Source organism: Leopardus geoffroyi, chromosome C1 (genome assembly GCF_018350155.1).
Source record: "Leopardus geoffroyi isolate Oge1 chromosome C1, O.geoffroyi_Oge1_pat1.0, whole genome shotgun sequence".
Taxonomy (NCBI): domain Eukaryota; kingdom Metazoa; phylum Chordata; class Mammalia; order Carnivora; family Felidae; genus Leopardus; species Leopardus geoffroyi.
In genome coordinates, this window is record NC_059328.1 from 154,187,892 (window position 1) to 154,215,205 (window position 27,314).

The 27,314-nt window shown below is 39.0% G+C and overlaps 1 protein-coding gene across 11 annotated transcripts in view; it reads right to left on the reverse strand.

The window, feature by feature from the left end:
• Positions 1-27,314, reverse strand: part of COBLL1 (cordon-bleu WH2 repeat protein like 1) — a 172,767-nt gene that overhangs the window by 144,766 nt on the left and 687 nt on the right. For 10 of the 11 annotated variants that reach the window (XM_045480040.1, XM_045480044.1, XM_045480042.1 and 7 more), the window contains exon 2: positions 26,764-26,881. The exons of the other annotated variant lie outside the window; for it this stretch is intronic. In XM_045480040.1, coding sequence (XP_045335996.1) covers positions 26,764-26,831 — 68 coding nt within the window. In that variant the 5' untranslated portion in view covers positions 26,832-26,881. The remainder of the gene's footprint in view (positions 1-26,763; positions 26,882-27,314) is intronic. 11 annotated transcript variants of the gene reach the window in all.

Below are 27,314 nucleotides of genomic sequence, written 5' to 3' on the forward strand. Positions count from 1 at the left end.
TCTGTCTTTATTACTAGTCTGTCATACATCAAGAAAGAAAATGCCAAAATTATTTAATTCTTTGTGCTTGTCCATTGCTGACTGTACATTATATAAATGTCTTAAAGTCTGTATTTACATTTTTAACTCCTTCCTCTTATTTATAATTCAATTTGATAGATTAACTTACCTTGTTGACATCTTAAACATCTACAAGCTGATAAGCACTCGTTTGGAGAAAGGCACACACTGAAATCACTTTTTCTACTATGAGCTGATCTTGAAGCTGAACTTGATTTGATCTCTGTAGCACAAGGTGGGGTCAGAAATGCATACTTGCCAATGTTCATGTAAAGCAGAAGAGTATAGTGATGAAGAATGGGAATCAGGCAGACCTCACATGCAAACCTGGTTCTATCCCTTAATTAATCTCAGTTAAGAAAACTGTATGAGCCTCAGTGTTTCCTCCTGTATAAAGACTTAAAACATGAACCCCATGGTGTTGTTGGGAGGATTAAGTGAGTTAGTGCATGAGAAAGTGCTACCACAGCATATGGCATTAATAATATCAATAAATGATAACTATGATCTGTTTTCAAGAGATTTTTATAATGTTTTTATTGTTTGTTTTTTAATGTTTATTTTTGAGAGTGAGTGCAAGAGGGGTAGGGACAAGGAAAGAGGGGGACAGAGGATCCAAAGCAGGCTCTGCACTGACAGCAGAGAGATCAATGCGGGGCTCAAACTCATGAACCGTGAGATCGTGACCTGAGCCAAAGTCGACACTTAATTGACTGAGCCGCCCAGGCCCCCCAATTCTCAAACAAAACATTACAACTACCCTAGTTAAATGTCCATGGGGAGTGTTCCTTCCCAAAGCATTCCTCTTCACACAGCCCTAAGAATTCACCCAGATTTCTCCATCATACATATATAAGAGGAAGAGAAGGAAAAGAAAGGGCTAACGTAAATAGGCAATTATTTAAAAAACAATTTCCTCCACTACTCCTCTATGCATAAACTAAAGTTTCTTAGACCACCAAAACCCTAACATGGACAAAACAACTGTTAAAAACCCATTATACAGGACAAAATAAACAAATGCTATTGTAGATGAAAAGATGCAATAAAGAAGCAAATGCTACTGTGGATAAAAAGATGAATAAATCTTGCTCTTTTTTTTATTATTTTTTGTTTAAAAAAAATTTTTTTTAACATTTATTTATTTTTGAGACAGATAGAGACAGAGCATGAGCAGGTGAGGGTCAGAGAGAGAGGGAGACACAGAATCCGAAACAGGCTCCAGGCTCTGAGCTGTCAGCCCAGAGCCCGATGCGGGGCTCAAACTCACGGACCGCGAGATCATGACCTGAGCTGAAGTTGGACGCCCAACCGACTGAACCACCCAGACGCCCCAATAAATCTTGCTCTTAAGAAGCTTACAACTTAGGGGCGCCTAGGTGACTCAGTCAGTTAAGCATCTGACTCTTGATTTCAGCTCAGGTCATGATCTTGTGGTTCGTGAGATGGAGCCCTGAGTCAGGTTCTGCACTGACAGCACAGAGCTTGCTTGGGATTCTGTCTCTCCCTCTCTCTCTGCCCCTCTCAAGTTCAGTTCTCTCTCTCTCTCTCTTTCTCTCTCTCAAAATAGACAAACATTTAAAGAAAAAAAAAAAAGGAGCTTACAACTTAGGAAAACAAGCTTATAAAAAAAATATAAATAGAAGAGGCTTAGAAGAATACTTGCTCTGACAGACTTACACTGCCATGAAAGCAAAAGGGAAGAAGAAATAAACCTGGCTTGAGGATCTGTGATAAAACTTCAAGGAAAAGGTAGACTTTGGAATTGGGCCTTGAAAAATGCATGGATTCCTCTGGGCGAGGAGTTGGGCCAGTAGAATTCCACACTGAAGAAACTCTAAACAAAAACAAAGAGGCTGTAACTCCTCAGTACACGGAAGAGCCACAGTCTGTTCCCAAGTCTGCAAAGACTTAGTGGAAAGAGACCATGGGAGATGAGGCCAGGAAGGAAAGTTAGGATGAGGCATCCACGCATTCCCAATGCCTACTACAGAGTCTGGCCTTTACTATACGGGCAAAAAGACCTTTATGGAGAGAGTACGGGAGCTTGACAGGAACTGACTTGTGGTTTGAAAATACCCCTGCAGTATTTTAAAACTTATAATATAAAAAGTAGGAGCAATAAGGGGCCAAATACCCCAGGCCTAAACTAGAACATCAAGAAATGGAAATAAAAATGAACACTATATTGCAAGAGCCCCAAGGACTTAGCAATTTATAATCCTTATATTATACACATATATTTCTTCTACTCAGTGTAAAAGTTAATAGCAAGCAGAGTGGAGATGGAATAAAAAGGGCTGACTAGCATGTGTGGCCCAAAATCAAAATAACCCTCTCGAATTTGCTAAGTATAGGTTGAATACTGGTTATAAGGGGGATCTTTATTATAATAAAGAGATAACATTTGGTAGACAAAACACAATAGCCAAGGTCTCAAGGCAGTTGTGGTATGTGTAGAAGTCAGGCTGAGGATATGGTCAATGTTTCAGAGGGGTTGAGGGGGACGACTCTCTAATTCATAGCAGGCTCACAGCTGATTACGGAGGCCACAGAAATCCAGGCCCCAAAAGGGAAAAGAAAAAAAAAAAAAAAAAAACTAGCAAGGGAGTCAGGACCCAGCCAAATCGCCTGAATTTCAAGGGAGGGCTCCAGTGAGACATAGGAAACAGCCATGGGCTCACTGGGGAAGACTGGATCTATGGGTGCGGAGAGTACCCTTAAGGATGGAGTTTCAAGTAACAAGAATAATTCCAGGCCACCCCCACTGGCAGAAGAGGCTTTGTCTAGATTAACCAATTTTTGAACCCACAGTTTGAAAGTCTTCAATACTGAGAAAAGGCTGAGTAAAACCCAAACTAAAACTGTGTTAGATGAACATGAACTTGTATCACAAACGTTTTCTGAATTCCTCATCTAAATTCCTTATCTGATGTGAATGTAATGGCAACCGTTATTTAAAAAAAAAAAAAAGACCTAGTACCAACCAAGATAATATACTTTTATCCAAAAGCAAGACAAAGTAGTAAACAAAAGGCTCTCAGTCCACCGTAATCTTAAGAAAACTTGTACAATTGGGCCCAGTTTTACCTGTAGCCTCACCTGTCCCCACCCAGCGCATAAGCTCTAGTCACACTGGACTATTTCCTATTCTCTAATACTCAGGGTATTCTGGTGTGTTTATACCTCCATTTACAATACACATCTTCCTCATTTGGCTTGGCAATGGACATTCATCCTTCAAGTCACCTATACTTCAAGCAGAACTAATCACTGAGTAAGTTCTTACAGCATTTTCTACATACCTTTCTTGGGATAGCATCTAATTGTCCTTCATGATCAGCTTGAGTTCCCTCTCCAGAGAAGCCTTGGGGCTCTAGCAGACATTTATGTTGGCCTTTATTCCCAGCCTTGCCATAAACTGTATCACATCACTTGGTTATTTCTGCCCCCCAATTATGAATAGCTTATGAGCCATAGCTAAATCCTATTCACCATTTTATAGCCTCTAGTTAGCCCACATTCTGGCATAAACTTATCAATATGTTGAGTAAATTAACATTTTTCTGGGGCACCTGGGTGGCGAAGTCCATTGAGTGTCTGGCTCTTGATTTTAGCTCAGGTCATGATCACAGAATAATGAGATTGAGACCTGCGACCAGCTCTCTGCTGAGCATGGAGCCTGCTTAAGTCATTCAGTCTCTCTCTCTCTCTCTCTCTCTCTCTCTCTGACTCTCTCTTCCCCCCCCCTCTATTCCTCTCCCCCCACAAAAAACATTTTTAAAAAATTAACATTTTTCCAGTTTCCCAATAACTGAATAAGGTTCTGTTTACTTTTGCTTATTAATTGTTATCATTTGAATGAAGATATTAATCCTTATTTTACTTCCATATTCTAGTTATCCTTCCCTCAATTTCTTAGAAATTTGCTATAATAGATATTTTAAAACTAGAAAAATATGTCAGACTTTTATTTTATTCAATGTAACAGTGGGGCCATAACAATTTAATACCACACATTGCTAAAATGAAATTCAGGGATTTGAAGAACAGTAGTGTATTATGTCTGCCCACTTAAAATATGCCAGCCTTGAACAAGACAGAGTGTGTATCCTCACCATCCCAGACCAGGCACTTTATTGCCCTTCTTGGCATCACCTGTTATCTAGAACCCATGAAAACCAGGAATACCCCTTATATTCCAGACATCCCCTCCATTCTCCTAGACACTACCACCACTATCTAATACATTGTACGTTACTATAGCCTTTGCTTATTAGAAAGCAATCTGGTAACAATAATAGTATTCATCATCATCTATACCTTTTGCTTATGATACAGATAATTCTCATAATGGCCCATATTACAGATGAGGATATCTAGACTTAAATATACAAGTAACTTACTCCAAATTACACTGGAATAAAGGGCTAAAGTGAGATTTTAGATTATAGGAGTCCAAAGCTATGCTCTCTCCACTACTCCAGTGGTTCTCAACCTTTCCCATGCATCAGAATCACTTGGAGGGGTTATTAAAACAGACTGCTGGGCTCCACCCTCCCACTTTCTGATTAAGCAGGTCTAGAATGGGTCTAAAAATCTACATTTCTATCAAGTTCCCAACTGATACCTATCGGGGACCACACTTTGAAAACGACTTACACTATATCACAATGACAAAGTAAATTACTTAATTGAAGACATATAGTTAATTCAGTAGATTTTCTCTTGACAGAGGGCACCTATGAAAGCATACCCTTCTAAAGGCAAAATCCTGTGTTCTTTGACAGAGAAGTGAGACATCAGGAGAAAATAGTGCTCAGGACAGGTTCCTGAATGAGAAAATTCAATAAGGTAGTTACAATACCAACTCCCTACAAATTTATATGGAAACTGAATGTAAGTAATCAATTCCCATTTCCAATTCTAACTTCAATGTGGAAAAACAAATGCCTGAGAGCAGCCAGAATTCCTAAAAGAACATTGGCCATTACGACTTACCCTTCCAGACCATTAAAACATATTACAGAGACACTGCAAATAAAACATTTTGGATAGAAAAGCAGAAAAATCAATGGAGCTAAAGGGAAAGCCCACTAATACATGAATAAAAATAAATTTAATATATAAAGGTGCCATTTCAAATCAGTAGGGAAAAGATCGACTGTTCAATAGATAATGTTGGGGCAATTTTTTTTTTTTTTTAATTTAGACTATCTCATACCACAAAAGAACTTAAAAGTTTGTTTCTGTCAAATATTTAAACTTTCATAAATTTTAGATAAGGGGATATTTTAAAGACTTCTAATGTACATCCATTTTATTCTAAGCAAGACAAAGGAAATACATGGTACAGCCTCTAATATAAAACTAGAATGACAAAAATGCTTCCACAAACAAAGCTACATGATAAAATAATAAAACTGGGGGAATAGTTAGAACATAAGACACAAAAGGTCAATAGGTTTTATATATTGAGTGTAAAATACATATTAAGAGCTTTTACAAAATAAAAATAGAAACATGAGTATGAAGTGAATGTAAGAGAAAAGCAAATGAAAACTAAACATTTTAAGTTTCTCAAACTCAATAATGATCTAAGAAATGCAAATTTAAGATACTCATAATCATTTTCCCTTATTAGACTGGAAACCATCAAGGCTTGACAATGAAGAAAGTGATTTTTTTTTTAATCAAACTGGAAAAACTGGAAAAATGCAATGAATACTCAACAAGGTCAGGAAACGTGCCAAAGTGTCAAACACAAAGTGCATTTTAAATAGAGAAGGAAACAATTGTTCAGATACTTGATATGTTTCTATTATGTATAATCCTGAGGACAGGTTTTCACTGACTCTCATTTAAAGTGTGTCCTTGACTTTAAAAGATGGAAGATTTTGAAAGGTTCTTGTTTGGTTATTTCAAGGGAGGTGGTGGACTGGGGGTGGGGATAGGAACTGCTAGTTTGGCCCTTAGATTTTTTTTTTTTAAACTACATGAACTCCCTCCCTATTCAGAGCAGTCTAGTGCACAGAACAAGATACTGCTATTTTCATAAAATATACAAGTTCTGTCTGGGAACTCAATGATGCTTGACAAATCTTTAAAATTGTCTACGTATCTGAAATCACAAAACAGTAATGCGTGACAAGTGTTCATATCGTTCACATAGCAGCCAGTCTCAATAAGAATGCTTACATTAGAAAATACACACCACTTCAAAATGTAAATGTACGACAGTGGGCTACCCTCTTCTATGATCACAAATTCCTTCTCTATGACCTTGAGCCTTCTCACCAATTTTCAATAGTTTATGACCAGTGGTAACCTAATTAGAATACCTTAGTGAGGAAAAATGCAGCTGTTTGCTTCTTTATGACCAAAGTAATAATATGCCTTTCTTCGGAAATGGCACTAACAATTTTTAATTGAGTGAGTATCCAAGTGGAAATGAATCTGGCATGACATGAACATGGTACCAAAAAGCTCAATAAGACAACACCTTCATGCAGATGTCACCTCACACTCCATACCCAAGAGAAATGTGTGCTGTCAACAGAAATAACCTCATCGAGAATTCAGAAAGGAAACGCAGAAGTTACTCAAACTGACTCAGTGTGTTTCAAGACATGAATTATCAACAAATAATCATAAGCACTTCTCATCTTAGGTATCATTTTAAGATTTTTTTTTCTTAATTTTTTTTTTTTTTTTTTGAGACAGAGAGAGAGCATGAGCAGGGGAGGGGCAGAGAGAGAGGGGGACACACAGAATCTGAAGTAGGCTCCAGGCTCCGAGCTGTCAGCACAGAGCCCGATGCAGGGCTCAAACTCACAGACTGTGAGATGATGACCTGAGCCAAAGTCGGACGCTCAACCGACTGAGCCACCCAAGTGCCCCTTAGGTATCATTTTTAATGTAAAGGGAGTATTTATGATTTACAGATGTGGAAAGTATGTGACCAATAGTGGAAGGTTCTCAGCCTGTATTCTGCTACTTCAGCTTCCTGAAAAAGGAATGGAATCTGGGCTGTGGATAGGGAAGGTACAAAATAAAAACCTAGTCTTCTCATACATGAGGTGACTGTCTTGTAGCCTCAAAGATAAAGTCTTTTCACCAGGAACCACTGCCAACAATAAAATCCAGTGAAAGAACATCTTTGGTTAGTTTTTTTTTTTTTTTTTTTTCCCCCTAGAGGAAAAAAGGATAAAGGTCTACAACGTACACACGATGTGCTATCTCCACATCTACCAGGTAGAGCCTTTTCTAATGACTGTAAAGGGCCAAAAAATCTGCTTACAAAAAATCACATTCTATGAACTAATGAGTCACAAAACAGCATTATTTTATTTAGGAAACAATTATCCTTAACCAAATATTAACTACTAATTCACTGAACAGAAACAGAGTGGGCAGCTTAAACCAATCTTATCAACTTTCATATGGCTGATGTTCAAAAACTTCAATAATTTAGCTATAGACATTTAATTGTGAAATATTACAGGCATGAGTCGATGAGACAGGTATCTTCATTTTCAGATTAAAAAAAAAAAAAAAGAAAGAAAACAGATGTACAGAGGTTAATTTGTCCAAAATTTCCTAACTATTCAATGGTGGAGCCAAGACTGAATATCAGGTCTTGCTGAAACACCGAGCCTATGTCCCATAGACTATTCTTAATACATCTTTGTCACTTCACAAAGTTACAAGTTTAAGGCAACAAAGGTGGCTGCTGGAGTCTGGTCAGATGAAGAATAACCTCCATTGTTGCCTGACATCAAACTGCAGCTCTGCCCCTGTGCCTGCTGGGCCGGGGACCCTGGGAGCTCCAGGCTGAAAAGGAATAGGCTAGAGCTACCTCTTGCTGCCATAGCAATGATCCTCAGGCCTCCTGGGTTGTTGTATATTCCCTTTAGGAATTTTCCCCTTGGCACCTCCCTGGACTTTGCAATCCACTGCCCCAGTGAGTACAGCATTCTCCAGTCTCACAATTATCCCAGACTGAGAGAGACAGTTTTGATACTTGGTTCTAGCTAAGAAAACTCAGGGCTAACAACTTCCCAGAGTCCAGTGGGAAGATTTCATCTCCGGGGAGGGGGAAGTGTTAAGGGGGTAGGAAGAGGGCACATAGATACCTACAACTTCTATATTTGCATAAACATTCTGAAAATGTTCACTAAAGCATCTGAGAAATCACACATGATCTTAACCAAGGCATAAAAAAAAAATTTTTTTTTTGAAACTGCATAGTAATTGGCATTTCAAAGATTTGGACTTTCCTTATTTTAGAACAGAGAGAGTATTGTTTACACTGCCTTGGAGGCTGTTCAAAGATGTGTATTTTTAATAAGATTGAATCATGTTTTCAATTCAGCCGAAGCGATTTTATTCCATGAATACATTTTCCATGTACTATATAGTAATATTTTCAATACAATTAGCTGCCAGTGCCCAGCCCAGTACCTGACACATAGTTAGCTTTCAACAAGTGTCCCTTGAATGAAAACAAAATTAATGAACTGTTGATATTTTCAGGAAGATATCTTATTCTTGTTACAATCGGTTACCTATTAAGTAGCTTCAAACCTAGCCCTCCCGAACAAATTCAAATTTAAAATCCCCCCTCTCAAACCCCTTACCTGTCTTGCTCAGCTTCTTCACCCTTCAGTGGAGCCTATGACTCCCATCCTCTTACCCTCCTTGACTACAGCAAAGATTAATAACCAGAACTCCCCTTGTGTCCAAGCTTCCTCAGTGCTGCTGGGAAAAGACCATGCCTGGCCCAGGGACCACACAGACTGCACTTCAAAAAATGTATACGGTACTTCCAAACCAAGTAGGTAATTACACACACAGACACCCAGCTTCCCAGCTTACTCTAATAACTGACAACAGATGGTCCCTGACTTACAATGGTTTGACTTCTGATTTTTCAACTTTATGATGGTCCAGAAGTGATACATGTTTAGTGGAAATCATGTTTCGAATTTTGAATTTGGATCTTTTCCCAGGCTAGTGATATGCAATAGGATAGTCTGTCATGATGCAGGGCAGGGGCAGCGCAGTTCCCAGTTAGCCACGTGATCATGACTGTAAACAACTGATACACTTAACCACCATTCTGTTGTTCACTTTCAGTATTCAATATAGGAGATATTCAACACTTTATTGTAAAATTGGATTTGTATTAGATGCTTTTGCCCAACTCTAGGCTAATATAAGTGTTCTGAACACCTTCAAGGTAAGTTAGACTAAGCTATGATATTCGGTAAGTTAGGTGTATCAAATGCATTTTCGACTTCCTTTATTTTCAATTTACAATGGGTTTATTGGGGTATGACCCCATCATAAGTCTAAGAAAATCTGTACTTCTATTTCCCTCTAAGAATGTCCTTTCTTTGGCATGACTCTCCCTAATGGCAAGTCACAGTACCTTCCACACAGATTTCTCCGAAACTTGCAAAGGCTTTCAGTTTCTAGCGATAGCAAACTCTGGGACTGGTTTCCTCACTGCTGCAAACTTTGCAGTCTTTCAGTTCTGGAATTATATTCATCCAAATCTAAAACTTATCACGCATGGTTAATGATCTCATTGGAAACAATCCAAATGTTTAATATGTAAAAGCTAAAAGAAAATGTAAACACACACACAGGCAAACATATGGTTATACAACTATTTGAAAAAGCATTTTTAAATGTGTCTCAAACAACTGAAATAACATAATTCTGAAGAAAAGGATATAAAAATAATACACATAGTTAAAAATCTAAACATTTACAAGTCTAAAAGGATGCATTCTATCCACAGCATTACCTAAACTATAGCTGAAAAAAACACTGGTTTTAAGATATGAATCAGTGTTCTTCCAATAAATGAATTTGGAAAGTGTTACTTTCCATGTTTCTATTCTGGAAGTCCATTCTGTATATTATCATATTAAAATCCCTGAAAAGACCTTAAGAAAACATTTTGTTTAACCCAGACTCTCACAGCATTATTCTACCATAGAAGTTGTTCTTACAGGAAACAAGTTATTTTGTATCTAATTCAGAAGGCTCCTTGGGAAATGATAAAACGCAAATCATGTTAACTGTTATCTTCAGGTAGTCTAGATAATGATTTTTCTTTACATATTCCTATTTCTTTCAAATATTCTGTGATAAGCATGTCAATTTTTGTGATCAGAAAAAATAAAATCAGCAAAAAAAATGTTTAGCCCCATTTACTGTCACTGCTATAATTATTTATTATATTCGCTTTCCCACCCCTGGCAGTTCTGGGAGGAGGATGTGGGGGACAGGGGAGCAGAATGCAAAGTGGTCAAACCAAATGGATTTCAAAGGACATTTGGGTTCCACTCAGACCTGCCACCTCCTGGCCACGTGACCTTGGACAAATTACATGTGTAAGCCTCAGTTCCTCTTCTGCGCAATCCAGATAACAACTACATCTACTTTACAGAGCGGTTGATCACAATTAAGTGCAGTAGCACCTGCCATGCATTTAACCCAGTACCTGATGAACAGTCAATGTTCAGGAAACGTTCAATGCTTGTATGACTACAGTCCTATAAGTCATTACCCACTGTTGTTAAATTACTATGCCCTTGATACTTTTAATTAGTGGAAATTTGAATTTAAAAATATTCATTCAAACCCTAAAGTAATTAAGGTTCCATTTCATTTCACATACTATCTTGTAAAACACATTATTTAAGAGAACATTTAGTGGGAACACCGTAGTACTCCAGAAATTTTCCAAGTGCATGAGTATAATTCATTCTGTCTAAAAATTTTCATTATACTTACTAAGAAAAGTAGATGTAAATTATGTTAAGAAATTCTGAACAGTCTTTTCTCTGACATCAAAACTTACCTGCAAGAATATGGAAAATATTCCTGTATTGCCAAAAGGCAAATCCAGAAAAACATTAATGGTTATTTAATTGTATTTTTCCTAATAAAGGCTCTTAGTCAAGGGTATGCAGAGTTAATTTTCAGACCATGCTATCATGCTGCCACCAGAACCTAGTAAGTTACGGCTTTACACAATCTGGAACAAATGATTCCTACTAGCCTCTCATCCTAAATGATAGTCACTATCATCACTGTGTAAAAAAAATTTGTCCAATAGGTGATAGCCATGGTAAGGATAGTGTCTCAAATTTTCACTCCCTCTTTTGAGTAATGATGTTCTTGTATAGGACATTACAATAGGAAATTTTCAGTCACTACATATCAGTCCTAACAAAATCAAAGAAATGCAGTTAGAGTTATTCTCATCTTACAGAGAAGAAAGGTGACATACTAAAATGTAAGGCACTTCCCACAATGGTGAGGAAAGTGAGGAAACAATCAGAATTGCAATCACCTTGGTAGGATACTCCTAATCTCAGAGGGGGCATTTTTTCTCCTCTAAAAGGGAATGTGATTTTCATTAAGATTAGTACCCATTTCATATTCAGTGTTCCAAGAACAACTTCCCTGCACCTGGCACAGGCACTTCCACGGGTGACTGATGAAGAAAACCAACCCACATCTTCTACTTCCCGGGAGAGGATGATGAGAACAGTCATGTTCTGGCACTCCTTGGTTTCCATTTAGTACAATAATGCTGTCAGCATTATAAGAAGTTGTTTCCTAAAACTTCAAGTAATATTTATAATTTAACAAACATAAATTGAAAGCCTGATATGTGCTGGTGTTACTTCTGCACTTTCATTCTGTATAATTATCCCACCACAGAGGGAACTGAGGTCCAATGAGAGAAAGTGCCTGGCCAGAACAGAGACTGGGTTCCAAATCTTCTGTCTCCAAATCCATTCTGCAGTAGATGACTGCTGAGTGCTATTCTGACTTCTGGCTGGGCCACTTCTATTTGAAACCAAAGACAGTGCTGTTAAATGTCCGAGGGCCAAGTGCATTGGTTAACCGCATCAGACAACTATAAGGTAGATAGATGGCAGAGTCAAATGGAGAGAATGAACCTCACTCAAAATGCTTTATGGACCTGCCCATACATTAAATTGTTACTTTTTAAAGTTCCTTTTCTGATGCATCCTGGCTGAGAATTTCATCTTATTTGAAGACAATGGAAAATGCCAACTTGCTGCCAAAAACATTCTTGGAGAAATAAAATGAACAAACTTGCTTTCTACTATAATATTTGCAGTTTTGTACACATCTTGAGGTATAATTTCCAAAAACACTAGGGAGAAAGAGCACTTGTATTGATTTTTCTTTCTTAGGTCCCTATTCAACAATTCAATTTCTTCCATTCATGATGCCTTTCGATTCTCAATCTCTTCTTTCATAAGCTGGAAGAAAATGCCCTTTATTATTTGTTCTTATTCTTTAGCCATCATTGTTCACATCAAAAGGCTAATTTCTTACACCATTCGAATAACCAAATCAAAATAGCAAGGATCTTGACAATTTAGATTTCAGGGTCTTGACACAAATGAGAATTTTTTTTCTTTGAGAAGAATTCTTACGCACTAATTAATCATGCAATTAAGGACTAATTGCTTCATCCTCAAAACCTATAACTTATTCTATAAACCAAATGTTACTCTATCATTATTCAAATAGGAGTATTTAGGCTTTAAATAATCATACAGCACCTAAGTCCTGTTAAACAATCCCACCCATGATGGCTAAACATTTTGTTTTGTTCTACGTTTGAGATGGAAACATTACTCAGAATTTTCACTTATACTACTAATGAAATGCATATAAACACCACTGCAGGGAGTAATGCTAAAAGAGAATATCAGACTAAGAATGGAATTTAATAATAGAGTGCTAAGAGATTTACAACAACCCTTTTAATGGTGTAGCATTTGATAGGGGTTTAACAATTCATTAGTTAGTGGCTGCAAAAATGAATGTTAAACACTCAGTTTGATGCTTTGTTTCTATCTCTCTAGTGGACAGGTAATCCACTGGTCTTCAATACTGACCTTTTGCTCAGGTTCACACAAATTCAAATAACACCTATCCAATAACTGATCATCAGGTGTCTAGGTATATGCAGGAAATTAAATCAAACCCAGCAGTATACACAAAAGAAATTATATATATATATATATATATATATATATATATATATATATATATACACACACACACATACACACACACACATACATACGGTCTCTGCCTTTTAGGGTTGCACAATCTAGTTAATTTAATCAAATATATCAGGAAAGAGTATTACACCATAGTAGATTGTAAACTGCATAAAGAATGCTAAAGTGACCACTTATTAATAGCAAAGAGTGGTGGTGGGGATAAATCCAAGTATCCATCAATAGGGGACTAGTTTTATAATTCATGGTTCATCCCTACAAAGACATAATAACACTAATAATACGTGTGTATGCATATACACACGTATTTGCTCCTGAGTGTAAGGAGATACACTGTCAAATATGGTTGCCTGTAGTCACATAAGGCTCTTCAGCACTGGGTACGTGGCTAGTGTGATTAAGAATTTAAATTTCAATTTTATGTAATTAACTTTCAACTGTGACTCATTGCAAAATATTTTCAGTTAAAGACAACTTTCTTGCTTTGTAGAATTAGAATCATGTTAACCTTTGCATCATGTAATATAACATTTAAATTGAATTATTTAATGTAGTGCCTAAAATTTTTTAAATTTGATTTGTGGTTTCTATGATATTCGAATTGGCCAGCACTGGTATACAGTGTCCTACCAGGATTTAAAAAAAAAAAAAAACTGATGACACTAATTGCCTCCAGGAACCAAGGACTGGAGGGAGGTCTCTCACTGGTCATTTTTCTCTTTTGAATTTTGTGCCATTTGGATATATTGCCTATTAAAAAATAATGAATAGGAATGCCTTGGTGACTCAGTCAATTGAGCCTCCAACTCTTGATTTCAGCTCAGGTCATGATCCCAGGGTTGTGGGATCAAGTCTCAGGTCAGGCTCTGCTCTGAGCATGCAACCTGCTTAAGATTCTCTTTCTCTCTCTCTCTCTCTCTCTCTCTCTCTCTCTGCCCCTCTCCCCTCAAACTCTCTCTCTAAAAAATTAAAATAGGGATGCTGGTGGGGGGGTGCTCAGTTGATTGGGTGTCCGACTTCAGCTTAGGTCATGAACTCATGGTTCATGGGTTCGAGCCCCACATTGGCCTGTGAAGCCTGATTTAGATTCTGTGTCTCCCTCACTCTCTGCCCCTCCCCAGCTCACACTCTGTCTCTCTCTCAAAACTAAACGTTAAATTTTTAATAATTAAAAATTAAAATAGAAAATAATGAATAAATGACATGACCTATAAACACCAATGTAAAGAATTACTATCATTAGCATAAAAATTTAATGTTGGATGGAATCTCTCCCCCCAAAAACATAGATGATACTTTTTTTTTTTAATTTTTTTTTCAACGTTTATTTATTTTTGGGACAGAGAGAGACAGAGCATGAACGGGGGAGGGGCAGAGAGAGAGGGAGACACAGAATCGGAAACAGGCTCCGAGCCGTCAGCCCAGAGCCTGACGCGGGGCTCGAACTCACGGACCGCGAGATCGTGACCTGGCTGAAGTCGGACGCTTAACCGAATGCGCCACCCAGGCGCCCCTATACTTTTGAAGAAGTTATATATGGTCCTCGGCAGAAGATGCTTTCTAATTACCTAAGATGACAGAAATGTTTCACAGACTAACAGTATCAGAGTTATCAATATAAGAGATAAAAGACTTCAAGCCTTAAACTGCTTAAACTAGCATAATCTAACATGTATGCCACTACCTTTCTTCCATCACAAGACTGTTCTTTCATTTTTCCACTCATTGAACATATTTTCCCCATTTTCTTGTTCCCTTCTTCATCTACATCCCCAAATAAAAATTTAATTATCTCTACATTTCCACTTAGCACTGTGTGCATCTACTTGGCTAAGCAAAGAATGGGGGAAAAGCCAGGAAAATCCTCCCCTACACAACTCATGAATGTTTTTTTCTCCATGAAACAGCCATGTATAAACATAAGCAGATCACAATGGGCTCAACTAAATGAGTCCTGGTTATACTACTGAATCACACTTAACATAATTAAATATTATAATGAAAAATCAAATTGCATATGTATGGGGTATGACTATTTCTTCCCAACTTTCCCACCTTATTTTAAAAATCAGTATTTTAAAATTTTTTTCTACTTTGACATAGCTGGTTTTAGAGCTTAAAATGCATATATCAATGGAAATTGTTTTTAATTAGCAATGTTAAGTTTAAGGAAGAAAAAAACGCTGCCATTCTCAAATCCAAAGGATAGTCTTCTTTTTCTTTCTCATTCTCCCTTCCACTTCCTCAAGAATGTTTGACATAGAGGGGTGCCTGGGTGGCTCAGATGGTTCAGTTTCCAACTTTAGCTCAGGTCATGATCTCACAGTACATGAGTTTGAGCCCCATGTCGGGCTCTGTGCTGACAGCTTGGAGCTTGGAGCCTGCTTCGGATTCTGTGTCTCCCTTTCTCTCTGCCCCTCCCCCACTCATGCTCTGTGTCTTATTCTCTCAAAAATAAATAATAAACATTAAAAAAAAAAAAGAATGTTTGACATAGGGGTGCATTGGTGAGTATCATTTAGAGGAAATACTCCTAAGGCCACAGAGAGCATGTGTGCAAAGCCATCCACAACCAGCAGCCCAAGTAAGACAGGTCCCTCACCAGTCACACAGATCACATACCAGAGTGAATGATGAGCATAGTAAACAGAGGTTTTGACTAGGTTTGATTCAGAGAGCAAGGTACTCGAGATAGCCCTTACCAATTAAAACAAAATGGTTCAGGACCAGAATTTTACAAAATTGCTTCTTGACAGGAAATCTTATGAAATTCCCTGTGAAGGCCAATAGATGGTAAAAGATGGAATCAAATAGCTATCACTGTACTACTTCCTGCCTCCTTAACTGTGTATGCCTTCAGCACAGCCCATCATTTCTTAGTATCCCAAGGATGTTCCTTTAATACCAATGGTATCTTTATGTTCAAATTGTTCCAATTATCTGTGGAGTTCCAGAAACTTGGTCTCTCCCCTTGCCTGAGTTTTACTTCCCCAAATCCATGATATTCAAATTTTCATTATCACCAACTTGATGTGCTTAATATCTGGAAGAATACAAAAAATTATTGTATTTGGTTTACCAAAAATTATAGCAAATATTCATTCAACACCATCGAATAACTTCCAGAATTGCCACTCATTCAAACTTGCATAATCTTAAGTGTCCTAAATAACTATGATTCATTAAAAAATGAAAATCCTAAAGTGTTACATCCTCAACATATATAGAGGAAATCCTGAATTTGGTTAGAAAACACTTGGGGCGCCTGGGTGGCTTAGTTGATTGGGTGTCCGACTTCGGCTCAGGTCATGATCTCGCACTCTGTGAGTTCGAGCTCAGAGCCTGGAGCCTGCCTCGGATTCTGTGTCTCCTTCCCTCTGCCTCTCCCCTGCTCATGCTTTGTCGGTCAAAAATAAATAAACATTAAAAAAAAATTAAAAAAGAAAACACTTAAAAATGCCCCTTAGTAAGTTCAAGGCTATACCATTACAACTACTAAGTTAGTTAGAAACACATTCCTAGGCTTCACAAGGTTACCAGCACAAACTTCAGGACTAAATTTTCTTAGCATCATCTAAGAAAGAACTTCCTATGTATTTTACATACACACAGGATCACAGATAATTAGACACTATTCTTAGACATTACTTCTTTCAGACAAAATCATATTTTAAAAAATTATATATAGTATAGGTTGGAATAGGTTCTAGATACAAAATTTGTCACAACTAAGATATGAGGGGAAAATCAGTCTATTTCTCCTTTCAGATCACTAGTTGTTTTGGTCTGTTTTCTTTTTTTTTCCTCATTCAAACAATGTCATACCTAACTTTCCTAGAGGAGGAAATGTTCATAGGTAATAAAACTATCACAGTAAAACCTGCCCTCTTTTCAGAGAAAGAGAAAACTGAAGACACAAGACTGGTAAGATAGGATCACAACATAAAATTTAAAAATTAATTTCTTTTCACATGCTAACATTCTTTTCTGCCACCTTTAGCTTTCCCTCCTGAAGCACAGCAAAAAGATTTTCGCTTGAAGTTAAGGCATCTAGCTGCTCTCTGGGAATGAATATCTTACAGAAAAGCGAAAGACTGGAAGAAACCATGCCCATAATCTAGTAGGCACTCCACCCAGGAGTTTTGCTGCCATTAAATAACCGAACCATGAATACCAGAGAAAAATGGGGGCTGCATCAGACCATGAGGTCCTTTAAGACAGTCACCCTGTCTCTTTCCTAATTCTATTAGAGCAATGATACTTCACTATTGGCATAAAAGAACAAGGTGAGAAACAAAGGGTTGCTCTTTTCTCTGACACTTCTACTTAAGCATAAAGGAAATAATGAATTCAGTGGCTCTTATAATTATCTTGACCACTGTTGGCTTAATTTGGCCTAGAAACTATAGCACATCCATTGGCCATGGGAATGGAAGGGTGGTAGCCATGTTCAGATTTAGTAATGCAATTTCCTGTTTTTCCAGCAGATCTGAGCTGATATACAACTGTAGCAGCTGTTAAAATTCTGGCTCCTGTCACCACTACTCCCCTTGGGGTCATCTCATACTTCCTCACTTTCATTTCTCTAGAAATAATAGCAGGTACGCGTGTGTATGCAGGTTAGAGAGATGATAATCCTCAAAGACTGGTGATAAATGTCCCATCTAGGTTTGAGGATCTTAAGTCTATTTCCCTATAGATATATGTTGGTATAAGTGCAGAAGCTGTAACATTAGGCTACAAACTGAAATGGTATATCTAATTTTAACAAGTACACTGGAATGCATACATATTACTTAGTGTTAATCTTCCAAATTAATCAGACTGAAAAACAATGCCCTTTTCCAATGACATTACCATTTTAAAAATATATTCTGATGTCTTTGGCAATCAGCCTACACACCATATAGAAAATGAGAATCACTACTTTATAAGCGTAACCATATCATGGACCCACAGTATTTTAACGCAGGTTCTTTTTCAACCCCATTTCAGAGGGCTGCCTCTGAACCACTTAGGTTATTTTACAAAATCGAACCCGTCAAAATATGGCATTTCACTCTTAATTCTGTCCAAAACAATTTTCTACAAGTCTGAGGCAATTACGAAAGAAAACCTCTACGTTATTAACCCAGACCCTAGTCCCCGTTATCCGCGATTTCACTTTCCGCTGTTTCAGTTGCCAGCGGTCAACCGCAGCCCGGAAGCAGAGGGGCCCCTTCCGGGGAATCGTCACAAGGCCAACTGTAGCCTCACACTGCGTCGTCCACCTCACGTCATCTCACAAAGGCATTCTGTCATCTCACATCATCACAGGAAGGGTGAGTACAGTCCGATATTTTTGAAGGGGAGGGGAGAGAGGGCTCACGCATGAGCACACACGGGAGCTAGAGAGACGGGCCACATGCACGTAAGTTTCATTACATATTATATGACGTGGTGTCTCCCCCTCTCAGACGGGGTCCCCAAATGTGGGGCTACGATGGGGTGGAAACCGGTGGCACTGCTGGTGGAAGATTTCACCTGAGGCAGAACAAAGGAGATAGAAGTTTACCGAATACACTGCAGGGGAGTCCTGGGCAGGACTGCAAAGGAGACACCGTCTCCAAGGAGGCAGTGGGTGGGGGCTGCTTTTAGAGGGAAGGTGTGGAGGTATGGGGCCTTACGGAATTTTCCCTTTTTGGTAACTGTGCCTTGTGGTCAGTTCGGGCCTATGGATGTTCTGAGGTGGGTGCCCTCGTGGGCCTGTCTGTATTCAGCTCCGTGGTGGCCGTGGGCCCTCCCTACCTTCCACTGCTCAGGCCTGCTGCCCAAAAGTGGCCTCTACACAGAACTTCTGTGGGTACTATTCTATTTCATGATTAGTTAGGTTGTTCATCTCTCATTGTGCCTACCTTGTAAGTTAATTTTATCACAGGTGTGTATGCATAGGGAGAAATGGTATATGTAAGGAGTTCGGTACTCTCCCGTTTCAGGCACCCACCAGGGGTCTTGGAACATGTCCCCACAGATAAGGGGCAGGGGCTACAGTACTTTATATATAACACGTAAGTTGTTGAGAGAGAGAGAGAGAGAATTGTTTATATTATCTCTGAAGCTCTGATTTCAACGGGCAGAGTGTTTCTAACAGGGAAGGAGCAAGAGTAACGAGGAAGAATTACAATGAGGGATTCTGAGGCAACTCTCCCTGTTTCCCTAGCACCTCCGTTCTCACTACCTCATAACCACAAACCTGAGAACCTTAATGGGGCTCTGTTTTTTTTCTCTGGAGAGTAGGCAGCTAAGAAACCAACCCAGTTCTGTAGTAAATGGGCTCTCCTCCCACCAAATTTCTGAAGGCCTGTCTCTGAGCAATATCCCTGAGCTATATGGCAGGAAAAGGCACAGATATAATCAGGATATTGCCCAACACAGGGCACTACACATATTCAAAACCCAAATGCCTCAATTCATGGCCAACGAAACCTGAAAATTCTGACCTCTGTAAAGATTTTAATGATTTAAAATGTATTAAGTTACAACTAGTACCGAGTTTTCAGCTTTCTAGGAGTTGAGCTTAACAGACTTTTTCTCACACCTGGGCATTCTTTGCTGTCTTAATACTTTCTTTGTCATATTACCCCACAATTCAACTCTACAGCTTTTTTCAATGTCTAAAGCCATTAAATAGTTGTAACTTCTTTACGTTTATAAACAGCATTGTGAACTTACACTATATGAAACTAATAATAAATTACCCAAGCTCACTCTAGCATTTTTCCAAAGACTAGTTAGTCTTTGAGAAGCTTTTCCAAGGGATTCATTCCTCAGATGAAGTATGTATGAACAACTGAAGACATTTGGCCCTTTATAAATAGTCCTGGGAAACTTCTTTCTCCCATACTTTTAGTTTATTTTTACTGTTAACAGATGGGAAAAAATTTAGCAAAGCAGTCATAAAAAAAAAAAAAAAAAAAAAAGTCTTACAACAACCATCATGCTAATGTTGGAACACTAAAAGCTTACAGATATGAAATATCTTTAACAACAACAAAAACACTTGTTGGAATTATAAAGCCAGTTTGATTTAACTCATAAAATAGGTATAGATGCCTATGCTTAGATAGGAACTCCTTCAACTTTTGGTCTGGCTCTTCTAGACACATTTGCTCCTAAACATCTTAACTATGTATTATTCATTTTTCACAAAAGTGTCTCCAGCACAGAAGTTTAGAACTTCTCTTTAAAATATATTCCAATATCATATGTGAAAACTCTACAATGCTTGCCAAGGGGCCAACCCTGAGTCTTCAGTTAAAAAACAAAAAACAAAAACAAACAAAAACAAAAAACCCATCGGGGTGCCTGGGTGGCTCAGTCGGTTAAGCGTCTGACTTTGCCTCAGGTCACAATCTCGTGGTCCGTGGGTTTGAGCCCTGAGTCAGGCTCTGTGCTGACAGCTCAGAGCCTGGAGCCTGTTTAGAGTTCTGTGTCTCTCTGTCTGCCCCTCCCTTGCTCATGAGAGAGCGCGCACGCACGCTCCCTGGCTCCCTCTCTCTCAAAAATAAACAAACATTAAAGGAAAAAAAAATTTTTAAATCAAGGCGCCTAGGTGGCTCAGTCAGTTGAGCGTTCGTTGAGAGTTCCAATTCTTTATTTTGGCTCAGGTCATGATCTCACAGTCCTAGGACTGAATCCCGCATTGGGCTTCATGCTGAGCATGGGGCCTGCTTGGGATCCTCTCTCTCCCTCTATCTCAGCCCCTCCCCAACTCCCACTTGTGCTCGAGTGCACTCTCTCAAAATAAACATTAAAAAAAAAAAATCAATCACTAATCACCATTCTACAAAATCTTGTATCTTACTCTAAGATATATCTTGTTTTATGCAAGCAGAATATTAATCATTTTGTTCCAATTTAAAGTTCAATACTTAGAAGTCCTTCTGCCAATAAATAAATTTGAATTAAATAATTACTTCATTTATCAATTTCATAAGTTAGTCCAGGAGGGTCAGAAAACTTTTTCTATATATGACCACAGGGTAAAACTTTTTACTTTTGAGGTCATATGATCTCTATCTAGATACTCAACTATGATGTGAAAGCCACCATAGACAATATGCAAATGAGTGGGTATTGCTGTGTGCCAATAAGCTCTACCGAGGATAAGACTATCCAGAATATATACAAAACTCCTAAAATTCGACAACCAAAAGAGCAAACCCAACTAAAAAATAGGCAAAGAACTTAAACAGACATTTCTCAAAAGAAGATACACGAATGGCCAATAAGGACATGGAAAGATACTCAACATCAGGAGTCACTAGGAAAACGCAAATCAAAATTACAAGATATCACCTCACCCTCATTAGGATCGTGACTATCAAAAAACAAAAACAAAAACAAAAAAACAGAAAACAACAAGGGTTCACAATCCTTGTGAAATGTTGTTAGGAATGTATAATACCTATAACCACTATGGAAAAACAGAATAGTCCTTGAAATATTAAACAGAATTACCACTTGATCCAGCAATTCTACTTCAGAAGAAGTGAAAGCAGGTATTAAAAAGATATTTCTAGGGGAGCGTGGGTGGCTCAGTCGATTGAGCGTCTCTTTATTTTGGCTCAGGTTATGAACCCAGGGTTGTGGGATCCAGCCCTACATCAGACTCTGCACTGACTGTGGAACTTGCTTGAGATTCTCTCTCTCTCCCTCTGTCCCTCTCCCCCTACTCATTCTCTCTCTTTAAAAAAAAAAAAAAAAGAAACTTAAAAAAATGTATTTGTATGCCCATGTTGCTAGCAGCATTATTCACAATAGCTAAAATAAGAAAGCAACCTTGTGTTCATCCAAAGATAAATGGATGAGCAAAGTCCTAAAAAAAAGGAAGGAAATTCTGATATATGATACAATATGGATAAACTCTGAGAACAACTCTGAGAACATTATGCTAAGTGAAATAAGCCTGTCACAAAAAAAGATAGAGACTATTTGATTCCACTTATATGAGGTACCTAGAGTGGTCAAAATCAGACAGAAAGTAAAATGGTGGCTGACAGGGGCTTTCAGGGACAGGAGTGTGGGAGCTATGTTTAACAGGTATGGAGTTACAGTTCTATAACAAGAGAGTTCTGGAAATGGATGGTAGTGCTGATTTTACAACAATATGAATCTACCACTGAACTGTACACTTGAAAATGTTTAAGATAAATCTTGTTATGTGTATTTTACCACCAAAAAAAAAAAGAAATTGCAGTTAAAAAAAATAGGTGAAGGGCCCATTTCAGCATTTCAGCCTTCTGGACTTAGTTTGCTTGGCCACAGTTTGCTGATCAGTGATTTAAGCTTCAGTTTAAAAAAAAAAAAAAAAAAAGTACCATTTCTATATTAACATCATATTCCTTTTTATCCTGTATAGTTACAGAGAATTTCTTTGGTAAAGCTCTTAACATCAGGGGCCAATCTCCTAGTGCCTAGAAAAATGTGTTTTATATAAAGTAAGGGCTTACAAGTGTGGACTAATTAGTTAAATGAAAGCAGTTGTCTCAATAACATGAAGCTTGGGCATTTGTATTATATAAATACACCTGGCATTTCAATACTGTAATAAGGTCATAATATTATTCAATATCCTCTAACACATTTAGAGGAAATTAGACTTTGGATAAGAAGTCTAGTATTGACTTAGTTTTATTTTTCTTATTTGATAATCAAAAATACCCACCTTTGAATTTACACTAAATTTTTAATAACTACCCAATAGCAAAAATAAGCAGCTTATCACATGACAAAAGTTTACTGAGTTAAATTAAATCATCCAAACACATGAAAATTTAATTATTTTGAAGACAGAAACCAAATATTTGTGTTCACTTTATTTTTTTTTTAATGTTTGCTTGTTATTTAGAGAGAGAGTGGGAGACAGAATATCAAGCAGGCTCTGCTGTCAGCTCAGAGGCCTTCATGGGCCTTGAACTCAAAAACAACTTTGAGATCATGACCTGAACCGAAACCAAGAGTCAGATGCCTAACCAGCTGAGCCACCCAGGCACCCCTATGTTCATTTTAAATTCTAGGCACTGGGGGTTTTCATAGGCATTAGAAATTGTGGGAGTTTTTAAAATACAAATGTGATTTTAAAAAGAATGAAGACAGGACACTTTATGAAGCCACTCTAAATAAAATACTCTTTAGCCATTCCCATTCAGTGTAATCCACAGTGGCAAACATTGGGTGCCAACATACCTATGGAGGAAGAACACAGGTTTGGGGATCAGATCTTGTTTCTGTTACTCATTCATCCCTTTTAGTGGTGTGTCTTTGAGTATGTTAGTTTAGCTCTCTGAGCCTCAGTTTCCACAACTGCAAAATGGAGTTAATATACTTCCTCAAAAAGGAGTAGCAAATATTTTATTTATCTAATAATATACTATTATTTAGTATAAATTATCTAAATGTAATCTTAAAAAAAAACAAAAAAAAACTAAAGCTGAAAGTGAGGATCTTGAGTTCCCTAAAAATGATTAACAGAAGCCCCCATTCCACTCATGGCTTCACCTCCATCTCAGATGTTGAAACCTACTTAATCAATAGTTCTCAGATCTGGTAGCACATTACAATCACTGGAACAGCATTTTTAAACCTCTCCACACCTTGTCCCAGCCCAGGTCAAATAAAATCAGAGTAAGTAGTAGGTGTGAGCATGGGTATTAGTTTTAAAGATCTCCAGGTAATTCTCTTGTTGAAACCTCAGCTAAGGCATTCAACCTGTAAGCAGTCAATAAATGTTAGCCGACAAGAATTCAGTATGTACAATCAGTAAAACTTTAGAACCAACAATGCATCCAAATAAAAGCTTAAGCAAGCAGCTGCTAAATCATTTAATTTTTACACGTTTTAGCTGCAAAATTATCAAGTAGATTTCTTACCCCTGTCCATTCCTGAAAATTTGTTTCAGAATCAAAGCATTAAGGCCCTTCAAAGCAAGGTCAACTACACTTTTGACATTTAAATTTCAAGGAGTTAAGCAAAAAACAAACGAACAAACAAACAAAAAAGGTATCTGTCAGGGCAAGTATAACTTATCCTGCATAAAACACAAGCACTAGCTAGCAGTTCTAAAGATAATGTACCCAAGCTGATTCTTTGAACTTTAATGAATGTATCTTACAGTGGTCAGGAAAAGAGAAAAAACAAAAAACAAATAACAAAAATAATAATGCATTGAACTCGGCAACTAAATCCTGGGTTTTCCTTCTGGTTTTGCCACTCACGTGTTCTAGGACTTCAGCAAAGCCACTCAGTGTCTCTGGGCTTCAGATTCTCATTTGTAAAATGCAGAGTTGCACTAGATTTCTTTAAAATGATCTGTTACAATGTAAAACTTTGAAAATTACAGAGGGATTCTTTAGAGCAAGGATATCCAAGGAGGACTAAAGTAGGCCTCATAGATTATTGGAGTCATGAGTCATGGTTTAACTAGTTTTATAGTAAGGAATGTACTTCCCAAATCTAATAATTATAACATATTGAGACTGCTCCTTACTACCTCCCGTAAACCCATATCTAAGATTTTTCCCCCCACAATTAAATCATTTTTAATGTGCTGGGGTTTTTGAGGAAAAAAAGCAATACTGAATATTCAACAAATATTACATAATAGGCACTTGGAATATACCAAGGGACAAGATAGAAAAATGAAAAAAGATAATTTTTTTTACATTTATATTTTGCAGATATTGATAACTTCTTTAAATAGAATGCAAAGTAAAATGATACAGTGGGGCATGTTACTCTAGATAAGATGTTGAAACATTTTTGCAGATATCCCTCATTCAATTAGGAGAGGAGGGTAAAATTCCTTAAAAGTATTTTATTCGCAGTTGAAGAATTACAAAATGCAGTTTTATACATTATTTTCAAGAATTATTTTAAATTCTCAAAAGTAAAATCTGAAGCATCTTAATTACAGTCGTGCTTATCACTAGGCAGCTCTTTGCACTTCTTCATCCCAAAGCCATCTGATCTCTATTTTACTCAGAAGTATTGATTTCTGACCACAAGGACATGTATTTTGTGTATATGCATATGATTTTTTAATTGTACCTTAACCTTATCCATTCTCAAACCCACCAGTTTAATACTATCTTATTTTGTGGCACCCAAATACATTTCTGTATTCCTGAAAGTTGTCTCCTGTTCAGTTTACATATCTCGGTAGTCCCTATGCTTTTATGATTGATATCTTTCTACCAGTATATTTCCTTACTCATATATATATGGAATATATGGAAGAATATATATTACACTGAACAATGAAAACACTGGGAAAATGGGAACGGAAGTCAAGAGTAATAGGGCTATTTGCAGAGGGGAGAAGATCAAACAAAATGAAAGAATTAATTCATACACTACATGTTATGTTTCCTCCACGTAAGCATTATATTAAAAATCTTCTATATTAGTCATGTTGCTTTGAGACTTCTCCATGTTTCCTCTAGACAACTGCCAACGTTCGCATGGACTCTGATGAATAAACATGCTGTGACTTGCTTCTAAGGAAACGCCTGTCATGTTCCAGGGAAAAATGACTTCTCTTAAATCAGAAAACTGATTTAAGAAAACTGCACAACTCCCATTCATTAGTTACAAAGTCGATTTTTCCTTAACGTTTCTTTTCTGGAATCTTTGTCTTCCCTTTAGGACATTGCTGCCTTCAGATTAACTATCAGAAAGGAAATTTGAGTTGCGGGAATATATGTAGGAAAAGTTACACTACATCAAAGGGGTTCCCACTTCAGAAGCTCAAGGAGCACCTAAGTTAAGCCTTCCCTGTTTACCGAGACTAAGGTTATTTTCAGGTTCTCCCCATCTCTTGCAGAACTACCTGTTCTCATTACTGTTTACCCAAATGCTTAGCAAGGTGATTAGCATATCTGGCAGGAAGACACGCTTCATTTAATATTAACTCACCATGTGACAGCCCATTCCCCCTCCAATCTCTCTTCAAACACGTGAGGACACAAAGAAAAGTATCGTTGTTTGCAGTCTGACTTAGCGCTAGGCTTTGGCACCAGCAATTGGCCACAGGCACACACACCCCCAATCACAGACGCTCACGCAGCCGGGTCCCGGAACTGTCATGCGGGCTGACAGCTGGCACACCCTCCCGTTGCCCTCCACTGCTCGCAGAAAGCCCCTTCCTTACCGTCACTTTGACACTGCTCACCTGCCTGGGCCTCAGCCCTCAGCCAAGGAAACTTTTTTCCCCCTTCCCAAGAGCTCACTCACAGGTATCGTCCGCCGCTCTTCCAGAGCCCCAAACAAGGGGCTCTTTGTTACTATTTTTGCTCCAGGACTCCTCACTCAGTTCCCGGCATTCGGCTGCCCTTCAGCAGCTCAGCGCAGCCCCAGTAGGAAAGGAATCAAAACTACCAGAACCCCCGTCCCCCCTCCCCAGCCCAGACGGCCTCCAAGGAGGCCGGGAGGAAACAGCCTCCTAGGCTGCCTACCCCTCGGCCAGTGAGTCAGGCAGCTGGCAGGGCAGCGAGTTGCCAGCCAGGTAAACGCGCTGCGGCCTTGCCGCCTTCGCCCTCCCCGGAGACCCGGTGGCGCGGCGCTCGCGGCTTACCCTGCTGGGGCGGCGGGCGGCGGGAGCGCCGCCAGGGCGTCCTGCGCGCGGGGGGCTCTGCTGTCCATCGCCCTGCGGGGCGCTGCGCGGGCTCCAGCTCCGAGGCGGCGTGTCACTACTAGAGTGGGAGAGGCCGGCCGGTCAGGGCGGGACGCGCGCCTACCCGAGGCCTGAGCGGGGCGGGCCGCGCGTCGAGAGCCCGCCCGAGCCCCCCAGCCCCGGGCCGGCCCGCCTCCCGGGTGCGCTTCCACCTGCGGGCCTCGGCTCCGAGCCCGCGGGCGCCCCCGCCTCGGGTCCTAGCGGCCGCCCGCAGCTGCGGCGGTGGGAGGCGGCGCTGCAGCCCCCGCCCCGTGGGGCTTACTGGGTAGCCATTTGGCGCCTCTCGGGGCGGGAGAGGAGCAGCCCAGGCTGGAAGGAGGAGGAGCGGGGCGAGAAGCGCGGCTCGCAGGGGCAGCCGCCACGCCGGCAGCGCGTCTCCGGGCCCCCCCGGCCGAGTTTGCACAAACAGAACGCCCTGGGAAAACTTTTCGCGACGAAAAGTTGGGAGAGCT